General features: G+C 45.6%; 1 protein-coding gene across 3 annotated transcripts in view; it reads right to left on the bottom strand.

Annotated features, from left to right (window-relative positions):
- The window catches only part of RHOT1 (ras homolog family member T1), a 671,689-nt gene that overhangs the window by 541,487 nt on the left and 108,495 nt on the right, over window positions 1–21,707 (bottom strand). For all 3 annotated transcript variants that reach the window (XM_086930896.1, XM_086930894.1, XM_086930895.1), the window contains exons 4-6: window positions 14,589–14,632; window positions 13,897–13,950; window positions 13,324–13,376 (exon numbers count right to left, since the gene is read on the bottom strand). In XM_086930896.1, the coding sequence (XP_086787022.1) occupies window positions 13,324–13,376; window positions 13,897–13,950; window positions 14,589–14,632 (151 nt within the window). The remainder of the gene's footprint in view (window positions 1–13,323; window positions 13,377–13,896; window positions 13,951–14,588; window positions 14,633–21,707) is intronic.

Genomic DNA, 21,707 nt, shown 5'->3' with positions numbered 1-21,707 from the left:
TTCGAGCCTCGGCTCAACATACTGTAATTCTGGGCAAATCACAATCTCCCTTTGCCTACCAAATAACGATTGTATCCGTACATAACGTAACTGGTGCTCATGCAAACAGCTCCAATACCTTCGGGTGAATTTCAGGCTATATAAAAACTGCCCAAAAAAATAAAAAGAGAGAGATGAGGCAGAGAGCTGGGTCCACCTGCTCACGTGAAGAATTTAAAGACAAATCCGTCGCTCCCTATTAACACTGGGTGCCAAATCCGCGCTGTCCCTCCTTCCTATTCAAAATAGCAGGCGGCAGTACACTCTTGCCTGTCCAACCCTTGACAGAAAGTCACCGGGTATGTCCTCGACTAACAGAGCTCCAGCTCTCCAACGTGAGCGAAACCCTTTCATAAACTTAGGCTGGCTGAATAGGGCAATGGCACGTGCTGACACTACAGCCTATCAGCTCTTCAGGACTATGATGCGCTAATATTGCCTGAATGTCTCCAACTTTACACATTAGAAGTACCGCCCCCTCCCAGATAATCCTCAGAATGCGTTAAGCCGTGAGATTGGGTGTTAAGCGTCCATGGTTTCATTTTTGGACACGGTCATCCAGAAACTCCTTAAAACAACCACAACGTTCTGTAACTGCTCACAGAAGTTCGCAATTTTCCTTTTCATAGTAATACCAACATTTGTGGTCGCATAACAAACAATATGTATTGCAATAGGGTACCTTCAACAATACGTCCCTGACCTCACTTGCACCACACAGACTTGACGCTCAGACTGGACGAAAAGAAAATATGCAACAGTGGTTGTAATTTTAGGTGTCTGAAATGAAGGCTACTCACCACACGCCCCCAGCGATTCCAGCAACTATAGTGATAGTCCTCAACGACCTGGAGAAAGACGTGAGCGAAACCGAAACCGAAACCTTCCGTGGGGCAGGACTTCCGTCTTCGGAAGCCCGCGCACGCGCCCACGGAGTGCCTGAGAGCGGGGCTCCCATGCCAGAGGGAGAGCCCCGCGGAGGCTGCAGAAGTCCAGAATGGCGGGGAGTGGGGCTTAGTTGTAGGGGGTAGGGGGGTGCGCTTGTGTGTGTATGTGTGCGGCGGCGGGGGGGGGGGGCAGGGGTCTCTGTATGTGTGTGTGTGCGTGCGTTCGTGTGTGTAGGTGCGCTGGTGTGTGTGTGTCTGTGTGTGTGTGTGTGTGCGGCGGCAGGGGGGGGCCCTGTATGTGTGTGTGCGTGTGTGTAGGTGCGCTCATGTGTGTGTCTCTGTGTGTGCGCGTGTGTCTGCGTGTGTCTGTGTGTACCTGTCTGTTTGTGTGTGCGCGTCCAAATCCATTGTGTGTGTGTGTGTGTGTGTGTGTGTGTGTGTGTGTGTGTGTGTGTGTGTGAACAGCCTGCCGGAATCAGAGCGCGTGTTCACGCGCGCGACCTGATCCGATTCCGGCAGGCTGCGTGCGCGTGCCATTCTCTTGTCCTCTCCTCTTTAGTCCTTGAAAGCAGAAACGATCACTATAGGCTCGCTTCGCCCAGCAATCGCAGGCGCGAGACCTAAAAAGTGGGTGAAGTACTTGAACACTCCTCTTCCTGACCTGACACACCAGTGTATAAATCTGTTCCACTCAGCAGAGTAGCATTTCCTTGTGCTCTCTGTTCGGACTTCTTTGAGGATATCCATGTTTCTCTGTGAGAAACCCAGGAGGCCAAACTAAGTCCACAAGAAAGGGTCATTGCCTCTGGGTGATATAGCTGGCCATTTTTCTTTGTTGATAAGTTTTCAGTGAGATGGTAGTCTCATCATTCTGCCCGGAGCAATCTCCAACTGTTCTGAAAACCATGTGTACCTGGCCCACTGAGGGACGATGAGTTATCAGTGTAATGGGTACTTGTTTAACACCAGCCTTTATCACTGGAATTGAGAGAAAAGGTCATGCAAATCTCCCGGCCCAGTCTGAGCCCGGATGCAAAATTGTGGCATTTGTTACTTCTCATGTGCTGCAAAAATGGCTTTATGTGGTTTTCCCCGTTTGTAGAAGCTGTTTTTGTACCAATTGTTGTTTTAGTTCCCACTCATGTGAGGAGTTTGTCTGCTTAGTCGGTCTTGCTTCCGTGTCTTGTACCCACAGTAGATGGGCATCTAATAATGCTATCCTCCTATTGATGGCTCAATTCCAAAGTCCTGCACTAACTTGGAAAATGCATGGGACCTTGTAAACCCCGGTTTGCTGAGGTAAAACATTGTTTTTGTGCTGTCCATTTAGATCTGTACGGTTCTTTCCTTAACAAGTCTTTGAATTGCTTTCAGTGCCAAGAAAACTGTCCGGAGTACAAGTATGTCTATATGTTTTACTGATTCTTCCTGGCTCCACAGACCGCAGAGGTTTAACTGTCCCATGTGTCTGTGTGGGATGAGCCTGCTGCGATGATCACTAATGGAGTTGAATGTTTTAAAGTCCTGCCCACTGCAATGTTTTTTTTGTGCTCCAACACTGTATTTCTCTCTGTACCTTCCCAACTCCCGGATGCTTGTGACCATTAGCACTGTAACCACTCCTGTAGTGATCTCATGGGAATCTTTCATGTGGTATTAATGGTAAGAATAATTGGATCATGCCCATTATTTTCACCACTGTCCTCACAGTCAAAACCTGTCCCTTCTGGTAAAGGTGAGTTTGCTCTATCAGTGCCAGGGTTCCTTTTTAGGTCTCGCTGGTGTTAGCAGCGCGTAGCACTGCTCCAGCGAAAGACCTATTGTTGTGGGTTTGCCGGGAATGAGGATAGGGGATGTGCACGTGCTTTTTCTTGGCGATTTGATCTCGTGGGCGCGCACGCCCAGCCCGGCGCCGTGCACATCCCCTGTCCTACATTCAGAGCAAGTCAGGCATTCGAATTTGCGCGCACATACATGCACACACACACACACACACACACACACACACACACACACACACACACATACATACACCCACGCAGGCACAATGCATCAGGACACACACACAGCTAACAGACACACAGTCACACAAATACATACACACGCACAGCTACACACGCGCACACGCACACACGCACACACACACACACACACGCAGGCACAATGCATCAGGACACACGCACAGCTAACAGACACACAGTCACACAAATACATACACACACACAGCTACACGCGCACCCCCTCCACCCCACTCACCCGGCTCTTTTCTTACTGCGCTGCTACGGGATGTCTCACACCGTTATGCCTTGCCTGCTCTCTCCCGGGAACACTATCACTCCCGAAATCCCTGCTTTCTTCTGGCATGAGGTCACGTGTTCTTGGCATCACTTGCACTGATTGGTGGATACCCAGCCAATGAGTCAGCACGCTATTACTCTGTCGGCATGCGGGATCGCCTGTGTCCGGAAAGTGCAGATTCACCACGAACATGAGTTCCATCGGAACCGGGGTAAGAGGGCTGAAATTGTGTGGAGTGGTTGAGAAATCTGCGGGTGATGCTGGGGGAAGCATGTTTGTGAGTTGGTAAAGGGACACCCTCATACATAAACACACTAGCCCCATCCTCTCGCCCCATAACACCACGAGGGAGGCAGTGTTCTCGTTCTAGCTCTCTCCCTTGTGTACTTCTCCCCCAGGACCCTTCTGCCCACTCCATGCTTCTCTCTCCCGCCCATGTGTTTCTCTTCTCCCCCATGTGTTTCTTTTCTTCCCCATGATCCACGTTGCTGCCTCTCAGTGTTGGATACTTATCCAGCCACACTCCTTCTTGCTTCCTCTTCGTGTCGGTTCCCTCCGCCCTCTGTGTAGGTCTCCTCACCTCGCCCAGCCCCCCCACCCACCCAGAACCCCCACCCTCCCCACCCACCCAGACCCCCCACCCTCTTTGTCAGTCCCCCGCCCATTCCATGTTGCTTCCGCCCCAACAATCAACCCTCCGTATGAGTCCCTCACCAGCTTTAAAAAACACTTTGCCGTTATTTGGTCCCAAAAGGGAAAAAGCCTCAACTAAAACTAAAATAACAAAAATAGTGCTTGTAACGGAGCAGCTCGTTTAAAAAGTCGTGTGTGCAGTTTTCCACTTCAATGGGAAAGATTTCGGCTACGTTCACAAAAGAGTGTTAAATACACTGGTACCACCTGCCTCCGTGGCTCCCTGGCCCTCAGTGCCAGACAATCGTAATTATTTTTTTGTGAAGAGTTTGATGAGGAAAGAAGGCTTAGCCAGCAAACAATGAGTGTGTCGTAATGGTGGTATTCTCAACTACGTGTTAACGATTGACAAAGTGCGTGCACAAAGAGGTGGTTACAGATATGAAACAACTAAATTTCCTAGGATTTTAATTGCGCAGTGTGAATCCATTAGAAAATTCCAAAAAAAATCAAGAGGCTCCATCGCAAATAAATAACAAGTATTTGCAATGCAATATGCGTCTCATTTGCAAGAGTTTAAGCTATTAGCATTGTAAATGACAATGCCTTTTATCTATGCAAATAAAAGGCAATGACATTTACATTGCCAATAGATCAAACATGCTTAAATGCGAGACCTATTGTATTGCAAATGCTTTTTAAGATTGGGAAGGCTTTTGCCTCATTCAAGTTCAGTCTTGCTGTTAAGAACATCTTTTCTCTTTGTAGCAATGGTGATGATTTCTCCATGTTGAGGGAAAAATCCCAATTTGTGAAGTGTCTGTATGGCAGTCTTTATGCTTTTTTGACACTGTTTGAATGATCTTGCCTTTAATAGTTAGTTATCTCAAGGGTAGAAATGTGTGAATGTGTAGATGATGGTAGACATGTATGAGTGTGCAGCGAGGCAGTTTGTGAATACACTCGGTCAGGCTTTATCCCATAGAGTAGAACCTTGAACTAATAACATACCTTGTCCACGACAAACCTCAATACTGTCTGGTGTTTGTTGTTCATTGGCTCATGTAGGTAGGCGTCCTAGAGGTCCACTGTTCTACACAGTCTCCCTTCCACAAGCACAAAATGACTTCTTGAAAATAGACCATCTTGAACTTTTGTGCCTTTATGAATTTGTTTGAGGGACATGAGTGTAGTCTGGCTCTGTACCAGGAAATAGACCTAGTAGACCACTCTGGTTTTAGTACTCTTTCTGTTGCATGTTTACTTATGAGATCTTCGCAGTAGTTGCAGTTTCTTGCCTTTGTTGCAAGACCTTGTTTTTGGTCTTCTATTTGGTGGGGTTCTTAAGAGTACAATACCCATGCTCTATTATGTTTAGAGGCCATTTGTTGGAGGTGATCAATTCCCATTCTTTGAAGTGACCTCTGAACCTTTCCCCTACCAGTGTATGTAGCGGCCCAACGGCAAGTCATTTGCTTGGGTGCCCTGCTTCCTCTCTCCTTTTCACTAAAGGGCTGCCTTGCTGTTCTGGGGTATTGCCATTGAGTTGATGTGCTTTGTGAGCTGGTTTAGGACACAAAGTTGGTGTGAGGGGTGACTGGCTGTGACCCCCTCCATTACAGAGTTTCTTCTTTGTGCAGAAGTTCCCTGGAGTAGTCCATGGTACTGTGCAGCTCCCACAGCATTGGTAGTATCGCTGTCCTTGATTTTTGCAGAAAATCATGTGCTGCTGGGATGAACAGGTTGCTGTCCTTTAAGGGCATATTTAGAACCTCTGATCAAACTGACGTTTGTCCTGTTCGCAGGACAGTTCCTCCTCCGGAGACTCCAGCTCCATCATTTGTACCGCTTTGTTCTTTTCCACTTGGACCTTCAATGGGATTAGATATCCTTGAGGGAAATACTGAACTCTCCCTTCCTCTTCTTGAGGGCCTACATGTCAGATTCGAGCTTTCGTTTCTTTCTCTCGACGTTGAGAGTTGTTTGTTCAACGTTGACCTCCTCCACTTCAGTGACAATGCTTCCCTCTCTTGGGGTTCTTTAACCTCTTTTGCTCTTGATTGCCTTTCAGAGTTGAGGCTGGTTCTGAGGGTTTACTGTCAACAAGGTCTTTTAACCTCGACCCTTGAGATTTCTTTTGTTTATGCTTGCCTACGACTACAGTTGTCTTGACGGTCGGTGTAGTTTTAGATTTCGAGTACAAATGTGTTGGCTCCACTACACGGTGCCCCTGTGTTACCTGATGCCTTTTCGAACTTCCCCCCTCTCTGTTTCGACAACCACTTTGGTGTCAGAGTCTTCTACCTGCACTATCTCAATGTCTTCGATATTCTCCATGTCACTGGAAAGACTGAAGTCCTTCCTTGATGTATTTGGCTGTCATGGTGTAATGTGCCCAACACTGTTTCTCCCTCCTCTTCATGTTCTTAGGTTGGAATTCTGCACACACGATTCAGCCCGCTACGTTGTGATCCTTCAACAGGCAAAGACTGCAAACCTTGTGGCTCTGCTGTGTGTGTACTTGTGATGGCACTTCAGACAAAATCTTAAAGAGGCATGCTCCATCACTTATGTACATTCTCCCACCCTTGTGGTCTGTGTCCCTCCTAAGGTTGGATGTTGCAAGAGAACCCTTTGTTTTTCCTCGCTTGAAAAAACTTATTTTCCTCAATGTCAGTGCTGTACCCTTGAATTTTATTCTGACTTTCCTTTGCTTTTTCGAAAATCCCTCTACAAACCTGTAGGTTTTTGTTGAAAATCTTCTGGGTTCCAGAGCAATGAATTTGAAGACAGCACACATAAAAAGGGGTTTCCGGAGCAGGCGTCTGCCTGCACAGAGGGATGGACAAGTCACCAAATGTTCGACACCATTAAGAGGACAAGCATGTGCAATGCAACAGGTCTCGCATTTCGCGAGTTCGAGCTATTGGAATTGTAAATCACAATTCCCTTTATGTTTTTGTTTTTAAAACATAAATAAAAGCATGGTCATTTACAATGCCAATAGCTTAAACTAGAGTAAATGTGAGACCTATTGCATTGCAAATCCTTGTTTTTAGGTCTCGGCTAGCATGGCTGCGCACCTTCGCAGCTCGCTCAGCGAGATTTAATGTTTTTGAGGGACTTTCAGTAAAGGGCTTCAAGCCTGCCCCTCTTTTTCATTGGCTGGCACCACAGTTTATGCTAAACTATGGCCAATCATTGGAAAAGAGCTTTTGATGACGTGTACTTTGGGCTTTTTCAGATGGCCCACTTGGACAGGCTTTCCTGCTTTACTTCTGAAGTAAAAGGTTTCTTATCTTTTTGGGGCCATAAAGGCAAGAGATCAGCTGCAGCACGGTCCTCTCATCTAATTTAAAGCATTTGAGACGAGCGCTTACCGAGCTCTGCTGTAAACAGTGCTAAAATGTTTTTCTTATCTCGTCACATCTGAAGTGCGTTCGGAGATCGCAGTCTGTTTTTAGTTCATGCACTTTAGATGGATGTTTATTCTGTGATACTGGTGCTGTGAAGATACCCAATTAGGAAGGCATGAGGTGGGAAGCAATAAAGGCTTTTAATGGTAGTAGAAAGAGGCAGGCGCATCTCGTGGCCGCTCCGCCCCTCCCTCTGTCTCATATACCACTCTCTCCCTCGCCAAATAGGACTCCTCTCCCATAGCGCTCTCTGGTGATAGCGGCTGTCCGACTCATTCGCCGCTGCGGCCTAGTTCCTCTCCCGAGAAGGACAGCCTCAAGATAAAAAGAAAATGTACAAAACAAGAGATGAGTGGACCTCGGCGCCTAAAACAGAAACCCCCTGTTACCAAGGTGTAAAGCTTGCAGACCACGCCCTACCCAGCCCTCCTCCAGTGACACTGCCAAGCAAAATAAATCACATACCCACTTTCAAAACTGGTCTAGCGGGGTAAATAGTACTCAGTCTAGGAAAAGGAGATTGGAGTTCCGGTATTCTTCTAGGGGATAAAAACAGCAGGTTTGTTGCCCTTTAGTGCTTTTATGAAGCACAGAAAGTGAGTGCCATTTGTGTGTCTGCACAAAAAGTACTGACTGCAGGGGGGACAAGAGGATGCAAGGGACTTCGGCTTCCCGTGTAGTTAAACAACAAGCATTGAAAATGCAATAGGTCTCGCCTTTCTTTAACTTAAAGCAATTTGTTTTGCTAAAGGTATTGTATAGCAAAGCGAATGGCTGTAACTTAATAAAAGGCGAGACCTATTGCATTTTTAATGCTTGTTAATTTTATGTGATGTTATCGAAAGCACAGGAGGCCGTGGTAACTGACTCCTATTATGATTATTATAAAATGGCCTCTACAGCAGGCAGATGAATATATGCAGAATAAGAAACTCAGGGAGCCCTCATCACATTCCGCGGGGGGACCACCATTTTGCATTACGCCACTGATTCTTCCATAGTAGCGCGCGTTCTCTCCAGATATATTACTGCCCCTCCGTGACATAGCTGAGATGGAGTCGGTGTTACTGGAACCCATTTTTATGGTTCTCAAGCAACATTTGCTGAAATTATGTAACGAGCTGCATGCAGTCCTGTGTAAACTTGCATACTTCATCACAGACACAAAATGCACTGAGTCCTGCGTTTGTGAGGAGTCTTGTTCTAGGCCCTCTTGGACAGAATGGCCGTCACCAGTAGTAAGTGGCCCCTTCCCTCCCTCAAGGGAATGATGACCTGCAGCTGACACCGGAGATCTCGCGCCCCTCTATCCAAAACATACTGCCCTGGGGACTGATCCCAGCTACAGTGCCTCCGGCAGCCGGAAGCAGCGCAGGTCGGCGGCTGAGTGCGCGTGAGCAATGCCAGTGGATGGGAACAAGAGCATTCTATGGACAGTAGACGCAGTTATATACTCAGCTCTCCCCGAACCAGTGCAGCAGTGAAGGGACGAGAGTGCAGTGCATTTACCAAAAGCAAGACCCTCGCACTGACCAAAGCAAGTGTGCAGCCGCCGCCTCGTGCAGGTGCGTTTACCAAAAGCAAAACCCTTGCGCTGACCAAGGCAAGCGTGCAACCGCTGCCTCGTGCAGGTGCATTGGCTGTACTCCCTCATGGGCAGGGCGTGAGCCAGACACAATGAAACCCGCTGCACCTTTCAAAAGACACCGCAGGGGCAAGCAGGGAGGTGCAGGGAGTCTGGGCTCCGCATGCAGGTCTCCAGGGCCGAACCTGCACCTCTCCCTTGAATAAATTGGCCCCTGTACAGTCTCGGCGCCGAGCCAGAAAGAGACCATCTGCCCCCTGGTTCTCTGACTCCCTCAGACTTCTTAGGCAAGAAGTGAGGAGAAAGGAGAGGCTTTGGCATGCTAGTTGGGACCTCAAGAACAAGGAAGCCCATAAACTCCTTGTTAAAAAATACAAAGCTGAAATTGTGCAGGCTAAACAAGAATACTTTGTTACCATGACCACCTCGCTTTCCTCGCCGAAGGAGCTCTTTAAAACTGTCGACTCTCTAGTCAAACTGCAAGCCCCTGATCCTGTCATTCCTTCGCAGGACCTATGTGATAAGATTGCCTCCTTCTTCCACACTAAAATTCAGGATATTCACCTGGCCCTCGAGGAACAAAGAGCTTGTATCAGTGCGTCTACATCAGGGGTTGAGATGAGTATGATCACCACAGACATCTCCCCACCATGCACCCTGGACTCTTTCCCCCCGCTGGCCTTGCAAGATCTTGAGGTACTGCTAAATAAGACCAAGTCTGGTTCTCCCCTGGATACCTGCCCACTGAAAGTCATCAAGCAGTGTAGGGAGACCCTCCTGCCACCACTGCTAGAGGTAATGAATCTAGCCATTAGAGATGGTATTTTCCCTATAGAATGGAAGAAGGCGGTAGTAAAACCCCTGTTAAAAAAGGCCTCCCTGGATCCGGGGGTCCTAAAAAACTTCCGGCCTATCTCACTGCTCCCTGCTCCAGCGAAGATGCTTGAGGCACATCTTAACAAGCATCTCGCTGTTTTTGTGGAAAGCTCGGGATGCCTAGACTCCTCCCAGCATGGATTCAGGAGAGAATTTAGCACCAAGTCAGCCCTCACCATCGTGCTCGACAAGATCCGCACGACAGTAGATGGGGGCCAGACCTCCCTCCTGGTCCTGCTTGATCTAACTGCGGCTTTCGATACCCTCTCCCCCTCAGTACTTTCATCTCAGCTGAGGGAGGTGGGGGTGAAGAACACAGCCCTGGATCTTTTGACCTCTTTCCTCACGGGGAGGGAACAAAGAGTCAAGCTGGGGGAGTTCCTATCTCCATCCCGACCAGTGCTATGTGGGGTCCCTCAAGGGTCGGCACTCAGCCCGACCCTTTTCAACATCTATGTGACCCCACTAGCCAAATTAATAAGATCTTTCGGGGTGGAGGTAGTATCTTACGCAGACGACACCCAAATCCTCGTCTCTCTCCCCCATTCAGATGTACTAATCGCCTCCAAGTTTAGATCTTGTATGGAGGCGGTTGGTCATTGGATGATTCAGAACTCTCTTAAACTGAATGGGGAGAAGACTGAGGTGATGGTGTTTGGGGGGAAAGAAAACATCTGGTCAGCCAACTGGTGGCCCGACTCACTAGGAACATGCCCTTCCCCTACAACATCTGCCAAGAATCTCGGGGTGTTGATAGACCCTGCCCTTGATTTGGGCAGCCAGGTGAGCAGAACCGTCTCCACCTGCTGGGGTTTGATTCACACCCTACGAAGGATTAGGAAATATCTTTCCTTGCAGGCTAGAAAACAAATAGCCGTCGCACTCATTGGTTCTCGTTTGGACTACTGTAATGCACTGTATGCTGGGCTCAACAAGAGCCACCTGCAGCGCTTACAGGTAGTCCAAAACGCCATAGCCAGATTTGTTCTGGATATTCCCAGACGCTCTTCGGCCACTGCGGCCAGGAAAACGCTTCATTGGCTGCCGGTAGAACATCGAATCCGGTTCAAAGTTCTATGCATGACCTACAGAGCCATCGCCAAAAATAGCGACACGGGAATCGGTTCCATCATTTCTCACTATATCCCCGGAAGGAACCTGCGTTCCTCTGGGAAATTGCGTCTGACAGCCCCCCGTGTACGAAGAGCTAGATGGGGTGGCAGAGCCTTCTCCACTCTAGCTCCTAAATGGTGGAATGACCTCCCTCTGGACCTGAGATCCCTTCCGTCTTTACAGAATTTCCGTACTGCTCTAAAAACTCTTCTCTTTCGGCAAGCGTATTTGTAAGGTTTTCTGTCTCATTTTTTTGATCATTCTGTTAGGCGCCTTGATACCTGCGGGTTATTGTTCTTGCGCATTATAAATTTCCATTCAATTCAATTCAATTCAATTAGGAGCAGACATACCGAGACCCACATTCCCCCAAAAAATAACACGCAGCTGTCAAAACAAGAGATGCATTGACCTGGGTGCCTAAAAAAGAAATCCCCTCTGTTACCAAGGTGTAAAGCTCAAAGCCCACGCCCTACCCAGCCCTCCTCCAGTGACACTGCCCAGAGTAAACCAAAATAAATCAAACACCCACTTTCAAAACTGCCCCAGCGGGGTAAATAGTGCTCAGTCTAGGAAAAGGAGGTTAGAGTTCCGGTATTCTTCTAGGGGACAAAAACAGCAGGTTTGGTTGCCCTTTAGTGCTGCTTTTATGATGCACAGACAGTGAGTGCCATTTGTGTGTATGCACAAAAAGTACTGACTGCAGGGGGGACAAGAGGATGCAAGGAACGTTGGCTTCCCGTGCAGTTAAACAACAAGCATTGAAAATGCAAAAGGTCTCGCCTTTCATTAAGTTAAAGCCATTTGCTTTGCTAATGGTATTGTATAGGAAAGCGAATGGCTTAATAAAAGGCAAGACCTATTGAATTTTTAATGCTTGTTAATTCTATGTGTTGTTATCGAACGCACAGGAGGCCGTGGTAACTGACTCCTATTATGATTAATATAAAATGGCCTCTACAGCAAGGCTCTCTAGTGACTCGTCAGGTTAAGAACTGAGGAAGCTACATACACCATGCCACGGTCGCTCTGCAGCAGGTCAGGCGAGGAAACCAAAATTGGTCCCAGCAAAAATGTTCAAAGCAGCGCCAGGCTACAGTATGCAGCCACTAAAATGTGGCCCCGGGGGGATGGATGGGTTATGTCCGCTCTGAAAAAAGCCTACTGGATGGAGAAGGCCAGCCAGGCTCCATGACTAAACTACCTGGTCTGAATGTGAAATGAGGGTCAAAAGAGGCGTCACTGCACGGGCAGAAGCCATAAAAGGGTTTAAATAAAAATCAATATGACGAACACAGGACTGGTCATTGATATAACGGTGTTAACGGCAATAATGTGTCTAAACTAAAGAACAGTGGAAGTGGGGAAAGCATGTTATAATACTTATATTTAGATGCCTTTAGCATATCGGGGTAGCGCCTGTGCGCTGCCCTTGAGATTTCTGCTGAGTCATGCACACGAAGAGCCTGAGACAAAGGTCCAACAGCAGAGGATGTATGTAACAACACGGTACACAGGTCTCTGCTGCCACCTGCTGCTGACCAGACGGAATTTCTTTCTATCGCCCACACAGGACGATGCCAGATAGATTATCAGTACCATAGGCGGGAAGGTAACGACCACCGAACAGCTGCATAGCTTCCAGTCTGATTGTGTGTGATATTTGCATCCAGTCCGGGTGGGCGGGGCCTAAAGGAGACAGGAAGGTCACCAAACAGACTCACTTTCAATCGGAGGCCAGCGTTTACCATAATGAAGGACGGGTGCCAATTAAAAGCATGGGAGGAGCTTCCACTCCACTTCCGAATTTAACTTGACGACAAAAGATCTCGCAGAGCGCGCAGCACATGCGCTGCAACGCTTGGCGAGACATAAAAAAAAAAAAAAACAAGGATAATTACAGACCAAACAGCTAGATTGTGGAATATGCACAACATGTGAATCCAGAAATGATTCACACTACAAAATCTTTTAGTTTTCTTACATAATCTGTAATGGTGTCGTTGTGGTCATGATTGAAAATTACCTGCAGATGTAGATGCTATTTATTATGCACCCGATAAAATATGTCTCCCCTGGAATTCATGAGTAAATTGCACCTATTCTGAGTTTTTGAGGAATAACATGGATTTTACTGCTTATCGCACAGTAAATATCGTACTATGTTCCAACAGGTTTCAACTGCTGAAATATTACAAAGGATGAAGTATTTATTATCTAACCTGGTAATAGCCAGGTTCGGTAAACTCCACACATCTCAGAATTACGACCACTGCGCAAACTGCTTTAAATAGGGATTAGAAAACACAGGGGTCGGAAAACACCAGTCCACTCACTCATTTCTATGGAATAGCCTAAGTAGGAAACCAATAAGATACATCTGACTGACTAGGTATGTGCATCTTTGCTTTAGCTCTCAACACTTTCAAGTGAAGTCATTCAAAAAAACCTGATAAAATATTTTCATTTCAAATACCTGCTATCTTTGTCCGTTCTGTCACTGATGAGTGGAATCCAATGACTTGTCACCTGCAGTTAGAAATCAGCACCAGTCAACAACACATCAGCAAAAACCAATACAGCATGCCTGCCTTTTTCAGTGTACTAGATTTTCATACACTGAATTTAATTTTGTATATACAAACATCAGAACTTTTATTAGAAATATTATGTTTCTTGAGTTGAAATTTCTTCCAATTTTCAAATCTAATTTTCTCTTCACTGTTCTGCATACTCCATTTTCTTCACCAACTTCAGTCCTATGCTTGCCACACCATGAGATCACCAAGTCTAAAGTAAAGCTCATGTTCTATCCACTGACATGTGGTTGCTGGAAAACACCTGCTGCCCTGAAGGAAAAATCCTGACTTTTCGCGACTGCATTTTTCCATGTGTTGTGGCAGTGACAGCTGCTTCCACGAAATGTAGTAGATTGGAAGTGGCCATCTGCAGCTTTTCCTACAACGGGAGGATTATCAAAACAAGTGCCTTCCTCACAGAATTAGCCAAAACAGAATCAATTGGTTTGAAACAAATTCTTTTGTTTTACCTGCTCAATGGAATTCTTGTTGTTCACTGCATACACAATGCATATAACATTGGCCTGTTGAAGGAAAAAAAACTGGATTACAAACATTTGCCTTAGCCACTAGTTCTGTATCATCGAAAATAGATCTAAAATATATATAAGAAACTAAAAATATATTTTTGAAAGAATTACATAAAAGCATGCCGTGGCTGAATATCTGTAGTTGAGAGTTCTTTCCGCTTGCACGGTGTTAAAATTCAATTGGCAAGAATAAAGTAGTGGCACAGACTATAGAGTTAAAAAGCTGATCAGGCACAGCAGAAAACAGAAAAGTATTGAAGATTGTTAAACCATGAAGATGAATGTTTATCAGCGTTATAAAGGGAAACCATGTATGTAAAACATCATCTTCCATATCTCCTCTCCAAACCCCGAGGAAATTTTGAAAAAACACATTTAATAAAGAAGACAACTATCTCGTTGGTCCATGAAATAAATGCCACCTGAATCAAAACGCTTCCATATTGTCAACTTGTAATCAGCCATTGAACTGCAGAATTTATTTGGACCAAATAATGATATTAATAACTATCTACCAAACACGAACAAGTAAATAATCAATGATGGAAGGCATCTCTTGATTAATGTGAAACATATCCTATTTGTGAAGTTTAAACACATTCCAGTCAATGTGGACTGCGTAAATCACTCACCCGTGAGATCTCATGATAAAGTTGTTCATCTGTCTGCTCTGCCTCTGCAAAGAAAAACATGAGGAACATTAGGCACTTTATAGGCAGGCACATGGGTCATTAACAATAGTCATTTCTTAAATTTTCTGGCTACGTCTATAATTAAACAAGAAAACGTAAAAATCTTTCAATTTTGTTGCGAACTTGCAGAAGATCATCCATTCCCTAAATGACGCTAGGTAAATAAATGACTCTGGATAAAGGAATTAAAAATATAATAAAGGCAGCTATACATTCTTAAACTCTAATTAGGTGCACCTGCTTTACGCACATTTTCTAAAGGTATAGCTTACAAAAGAGGACTAACAATTTTCCTTTTAGGTCATTTTGTGCAAAATGCACTCGACTTTGGACAAACTACATTTTATTTGTAGCACAGCCAGGGCTATTATTGGCACAGCCCCCAAAATATGAGATTGCATGTTCAAAAAGGAATGAGAAATGAGGAGATTAAATCAATATTTTCTTGCGTTTTGGAGACAGACAAAGCTAAATCCTTCAACAAGCATACACTCGGGGAGACAAACATTGGTGATGTTCTCATTACTTACGAGTAATCTCGTTATTCAGAGTTCAGGTTTCTTTGTCACAGTCCTAGCATATGAGGGTAAATCCTCACCCAAGGTACAAGTAAAAAACGTGTCTCCACCGCCAATTTATTTTAAAGAAAGTGGCGGATGTGGTAATGTTCTGAACGTTGCTGTTCAAAATATCTCCTAAATTTGGGTTGGTTTTCATAGGTATTGTGATCTACAGTGGTGCGAAGTGATTTTTGCACAGATCCGAATATTGGGGCATCACTGGTTATACTGCACTTCTCTTTTGTGAGAGACACTCTGGGAAAGAATAGAACCAGCTAGCATTTGTGTCATGACCTTAAGAGAGACATTCTCTTTCTCTGTGTGAAATTTCAGAAAAAAATGATCACCATCTTCTGCCTCCTTCATGATGGCCTCAACCTTATGAGGAAGAAATGCATTATGGGTTGTTGTGCAGAGGACTGTGGTCTAGAGGTGAAGGTAAACTACTCCTTGTAGGGAATTAATGAACTGGTTTCTATCTGCACTATCACTAACAAATGAGCATGCAATACCTTGGTATTCCCAGCGACTAAGAAAAGGTTGTTCAAGCATTTCCATCACATTTCCTGGCGCCTGCTAAATTTCCCTTTGTAAAGTTGCTACCTGTGCAAGGAATTACAGCTACCATTCGCTGGTGAGGCCCAACGATGTTGAAACACAACTGAGGTTGTTCATGATCAATTATGCTGTGTGTAAAAGACCTAGGAGTTTACCCACACGGCTCCTTTTGGGGCAAGAGTGAACAATTTGCTTTGGTGATGTAAAGCATTTCTAGTTACTGATGGATATACCACCTGGAACAGTCAAAGAGATTTAAAACCATTAGTTCAAGTATGTCCCTTACATTAATATTAACTCAATTGAAATTGTATTTAAGTCAATACACATGTCCATAAGTTCTGCCTTTGTCTTCTCAAGCAGGCTTATTCGAATTGAGTGCCTGCAGTTTCAAAAGGCTTGGGAGTCTAACACAAATGCCTTAATATCAAAGAATTCACAGTCACAAGAGATCTGTCACAGAGAGGTAAGCTCCAGGCAATGACGTAAAAGTTCACAACATGCTCAGACCTATATTTAATATATACCAATTGCTTTCATCTGAATGCAAAAGGCAACATTTTCTTGGAGCTAAAATAACATAGTGCGTCCCAAACAAATAGTATGCCACCCGTGATACCCTGATGAAGGACACTGTGAACACTTAAAACATGTCAATTTAGCAGAGTGCAGCCTGTTTTTATGGGTAGGGTATATGGGTTACTGGCAGCATGCCATAGACCTCATCTCCTAATGCGAGCAGGTGGCACAGGTCACAGGATAGCATGTAAGGCTGTTGAAACCAGACTGTCGGTACACATTCTTTCAAACTGTTTTCTACAAAAAAAGTTTCAAGATCAAAGGCCTTTGCTATGGTTTTAAATCCTTCTTGGTGTATGCCTTCATCTTCACTTTTTAAATTTTTTTTTTTAACCGAGACGATTTTTCCACCCACACACACCCCTTTTACATCCACATACACCCCTTTAACTGTGCCTGCATCACAGAAAAACTGCCACTGCTGTATTCCTTCTCACCGTTTTTTCCTTTTCACTGATTTTTTCATGACTGGGGACAAAGGTTGAAGATGGCCCCCAAAGACTACATTCTTCCTTCCCTTTTTCTTTGCTCCCTATGTTGACTGCACCTCCCGCTACTTGACTCGTCACACTGCTTTCTAACTCACTTTGTTGGAAAGATCCCTCAACCTCTGCTCTCAGGACAGTTATGAGCTGACTAATTGGTGGAACCGCCACTACACACTTAACAAAATAAGGAATGGTTTTACTTCTTATACACTTAATGTGAAAAGCACCCAATTGTCTAAACACATTTTATTTCAAAAACACAAACCAATTATGTTAGTTTCAATGTAACCAAAATTTTAAAGAAAAAAATCATGTAGTCTTTGAATACAGGATATACACATCAGCACTTGACATCCTTCATGTGACTGCTCACCTCCGGACTTTGGTCATTGTTGTCTCCTGGTCCCCGTGGCTGTAGAGTCAAGCATCCTATCTTCTCACCTGAAGCACCCGACATGGGTGGGCATTCGTCTACCGACCTGGTCACCCTGAAGTGACCCAGACTCTGTCCCCTCTGCTTTCAGGTTCTTCTCACCTCAGATTCAGGCTTGGATTCCACCGGACACTTTTCATCTTCCTGGCAGCAGCCCTTCTTCGCATCACGCCATTGAAAACGACGAGGGTTTCTGACACCACTTGACCCCTATGCACCCGGCTCCTCTGGGATGGGTAACATGGGTACCTTCATACTCCCAAGGGTGCTGGCCTTAGAACCCTCTACGTTCCAAAGGGTTTGCTTGAAGTCCTCTCCAAAGTGTCCTTAAACTGTAATTTTCCAACCGTGACTTTCACAGAGTTGTACAGAGCACGAGTATGTGTTCTCAGACTGCACCCGTCCTCTGTGGGTTCCCTGTGTCACTCCTTTGGGTGGTTCCTTGGGGTCCCAGCGATTCTACGTGCTCTAGGCACTCTGTCTAGTGAAGTTGTAGCTATGCCATTTTTTAGTATATGGTTCGGTCTGCCCCTGGAGCCCGCTGTGTATTGTGCTATTTACTGTTGTTCTATTGATTCAGTATTGTGTGCCTTGTGCTCTAATCTCATAAAGAGGATAGCAGAGAGTGTTTAGTAATAAATACATATATTTTATTTATCACTTGTGTGGTTCTTCTTTCATTTGGTCATTCAGGAGGCTCTGATCTGGTAAAACAAGCTGCTTTACATAAATTTGAGACTAAGCCTGAAGGCTGCTCTCCACAGCTACAACTAGGATAGCTTTCTATAAAGGTGGTCTTTAACCTAATCATCAATAGGATTGTTTGGACTGGTACATGGTGCCCACTTTAATTAGTGGACAGCATATACCAGGCCAACTTCTCACAGTGCTCAACTCAAAGGTTGCGAGGCGGAGCTTCCTTGCGTTGTTGCCTCGAGTTTGTGAAAGTTCACATCCGTTCATGGGTGAGGCATCCGCATTCCCGGAGTGAAGTTCCCGGTGTGGAATTATTGGTACAGGGAGGATTCTTGTTTTCCAAACTGTTTTTGCCAGTTCAACGGACTCCATCACTTCATAAGAGGGGAGACTTTACTGTAATTATATTTGGTGCTCTCGCTCCGTCAGTGTCACCATTTTTAAGCGAATTTTGACGTTCCTCATTTCCTGCTGTCAAGATAATCATACGCATTTGTCCTAACCAGTCAGTTCCGCATGGTTCTACTCAATTCTTCCTAATTTTACAGTGCTTCCTTTTGCATTTTGGATTACAGATTGAGACTAACTGTTTCCAGGAACTTTATTACAAAAAAAATAAGAATATAATTAACCACTTGTTTCCTTCCACAGGTTTTTTTGGGGGGAATATATTTTAGTTATTTTGTATTTATTTCAAGGCTGAGTTTGTAATAATTAATATATATCATGATATTAGCCCTTCTGGGGAACTCCTTTCTTGCTCAATGGCAGCTGCCAGTATGAATCCTCCTTTCCTTTCTGATGCAGAACCGATTTTTTATTTATTTATTGACATCTTTACAACAATACACATTCAGCTTCGCTATATCAAGACTGTATAATCAAAGAGCAACCTCGTCCCGAATGTGTGAACAAACAAAAAGCAAAAAAGAACAATTTCAAAACGGACAGGAGGCTTCATACATATCTCACATCACCGAGTTAAAGACAGTAGGCCTTAGGCTATTCCTCATGTAGAGCTCAAAAAAATCAATACCATTATAAGCTACTCACATTGGACCTGCCGTGAGCAGCTCACTAATGTCAGGTCCTGACAACCATTCAAGAGAGTTTAGCTAAACTGGGTGCATATCTGCATGTGGTTCGAGTGAAGTGCGAGATGTAACTCGGGTAGGGGAGGCAGGGAAGTCTTCCTGAAGTGTTTTTAGCTTGTCCAAGGAGGGGCCCCATATATCTTTTGGCCTGGAGGCTACGGGCATTAACTCACAGAAAGTCGACAGTGGAGTGCGACTGAAAGTGACGTCTTGGATCCAGGCCTTGACTGTGGGTGCTTTCCTATCCCTCCCCCAATGAATCGACTCTCTTCGTTTAGCCATCAGGAATAAAAGCGTTAATTTGCAGTATTCGGCTTTAGTGTCTTTCACATAAGTCAATCGCCCAATGTCCAGCTGAGGTTCGCTGGGCACCCCTAAAATTTCATGAATTTTACTTAAAATGGCAGCCCAGAAGGAAGCAATGGAATGGGTGGCCAGTAGCCGGACATATGTAGAAAGGTAGCACAGACATGCCCACACTTCCAGCATCTCTCATCTGGTCTTAACCCCATGCGATATAACTGAGCGGGGGTCCAATAGAACTTGTGCAAGTATTTAAAGTGTATTAATCTCAGTTTACAATTGGGTGAGAGTAGCTGGAGTGGACAGTCAAAATCTTCATTTCAGCTTTGCTGGGCTTTGGGTGTAATCAATGGTGCTGTGTTTTGCATAAAGGAGTACATCCTCGTTATTAGTATGCGAGAGCCTGAAGTACTTATCAACTGCTCTAGTGCTGGTAATTGATTTCGGTGTTTTGGAAAGGTGACATGTTACTGCCTGCAAGTGGCTTTAATCTTAAAATAGAGAAATAGCTCCGAAAATGTCTTCAAGCCCTCCGCCGTAGACATCGGTGGGGCATAGAAAGTGTCTTCAGGGTATAGATCTGCGAATGTTTCAAGTCCCATTGATTTTGCCAATGCTACGTTCTCATCATCAGCCATGGCTCGGAGCTGTGGGTTTCGTGACAGAGGGGCAGAGAGGCCATATAATATCTCCAGACGAGTTCTGGTGTGTATTCTGTCCCAGGCCCACCTTAGGGTTTTGACTCTATCTATCCCGTCCCTCTGCCTTCTGTATGTTTGGTAGATGGCAAACTGGAGAGGAACAGGGGCTGCTATGTCCATCTCGACAGCCACATGAGGCTGGAACGAGATAGGATGCAACCAGAAATGCAAAAATTGTGCCTGTGCACTCTACGCATACACAATTGCATGTCAGGAGCTCCTAACCCACCCTGAATGAGGGGGGAGAGAGTATTTCCCAGGCAATACGTGCTTGCTTTTCCGCCTAGACCAAGGAGATCATGAGAGAAAGTAGATTGTTAAAAAAAGCTAGGCTAATGTCTCTCCGAGGTCCTGGGCTGGGAGCTTACACGTACACCGCAGCTGGCTCTGCTTCATGTCATGGAGAGAGTGGGTGGCAATGCCTACAAATGGCATCTCATGCTCTTAGGCCTTACACTGGCAAAACAAGACATTGCTAATGCGTGGAAGGCGACACGGGCCCCCTGGAAAAATGGTCTGGACTTTTGCATGGGGCAACCTATCTTTGTATCCAGGGGTTGCCCGCACAAACACTATAAAATATAGAAACGATAGGCGGAGTATCGGGGCCTATGGCTGGAGCCGCCAGCGATGGTGGAGCCTCCGTTGCACGTTTCTGGGCCAGTATAGATGAGGGGGGGGGGGGGAGGAGCGGGGAGGGTGTGCATGCCTTGATTAAGACGATTTGATCTCCTATTAATGCTGTGCATAGGAGAGTAGGGTCTGCCTCCTATGGTCACCCCCACTTTTTGCTGTGATTCTCTGGTTTTTCGACTTTAGTGTGGCTGTGGGCCTGCTAATCAGACCCACAGCCCAGCTGTTCTCTCTCTAAATTGATACCATGTACTTTAGGTACATACCAGATTGGTTACTGGGTCACCCTTGTGAGCCCCTGTATAGTGTAGCATAGGTACCCAGGGCATAGATGCACCTTAGGCCTACCAGGGGCTGCAGCATGTATTGTGCCCCCCCTGGTTTGCCTTCCAAACGGACACCACAAGTCTGTTCACACAGCCTGGGTAAAATGGTGTAATCACCCCTTACTTAGATATAGTATCCCTATATCTACCTTTACATAGACACATATACACCTACAAGTCACTCCTATGGTAGGCCTCGACAATCCTAGAGGCAGAGTGCTTGGCTTTAAGTGAGAGGGTGCCCTAGCATGAGCTGAGCCCTCTGCATCTTGCGGAACCATCTCCTTATAGCTGTTCTATGATATAGCCATACCATATACTCTTAAGTGCATTATAATCCTCGCGGTTAAGGCGAACTTTGGTTTGGCTTTATCAAAACATGTTGTGTAAGGTGTCAAACACTTTGGAATACTACCCCTTCCCCCCGCCAGTCCTGGCAGTGGGGTTAGCATTCCACCCTTCTAGAGGGAGAAGACATGTAGTTACTACTGGAGAAGTGTGGCTCAAGTGGTTGGAGCGGCAGACCCTGATGCAGAGGTCTGGCCCGGACCAGGGTTCAATTCCCCGCCTCGGCGGGTCTTGGCCTCAAATTACCCCGGACCTGACAATTCTCCCCTCGGTGCCTATTCCAATCATGGAGTCCCACTCTGTAACTCTGGGCAATAGCTTGCTTAATCTTCACAACGGC

This window comes from Lissotriton vulgaris, chromosome 7 (assembly GCF_964263255.1).
Source record: "Lissotriton vulgaris chromosome 7, aLisVul1.2, whole genome shotgun sequence".
Taxonomy (NCBI): Eukaryota; Metazoa; Chordata; class Amphibia; order Caudata; family Salamandridae; genus Lissotriton; species Lissotriton vulgaris.
Note: the sequence above shows the minus strand (reverse complement) of the source record. Positions and strands in the feature narration are given on the sequence as shown.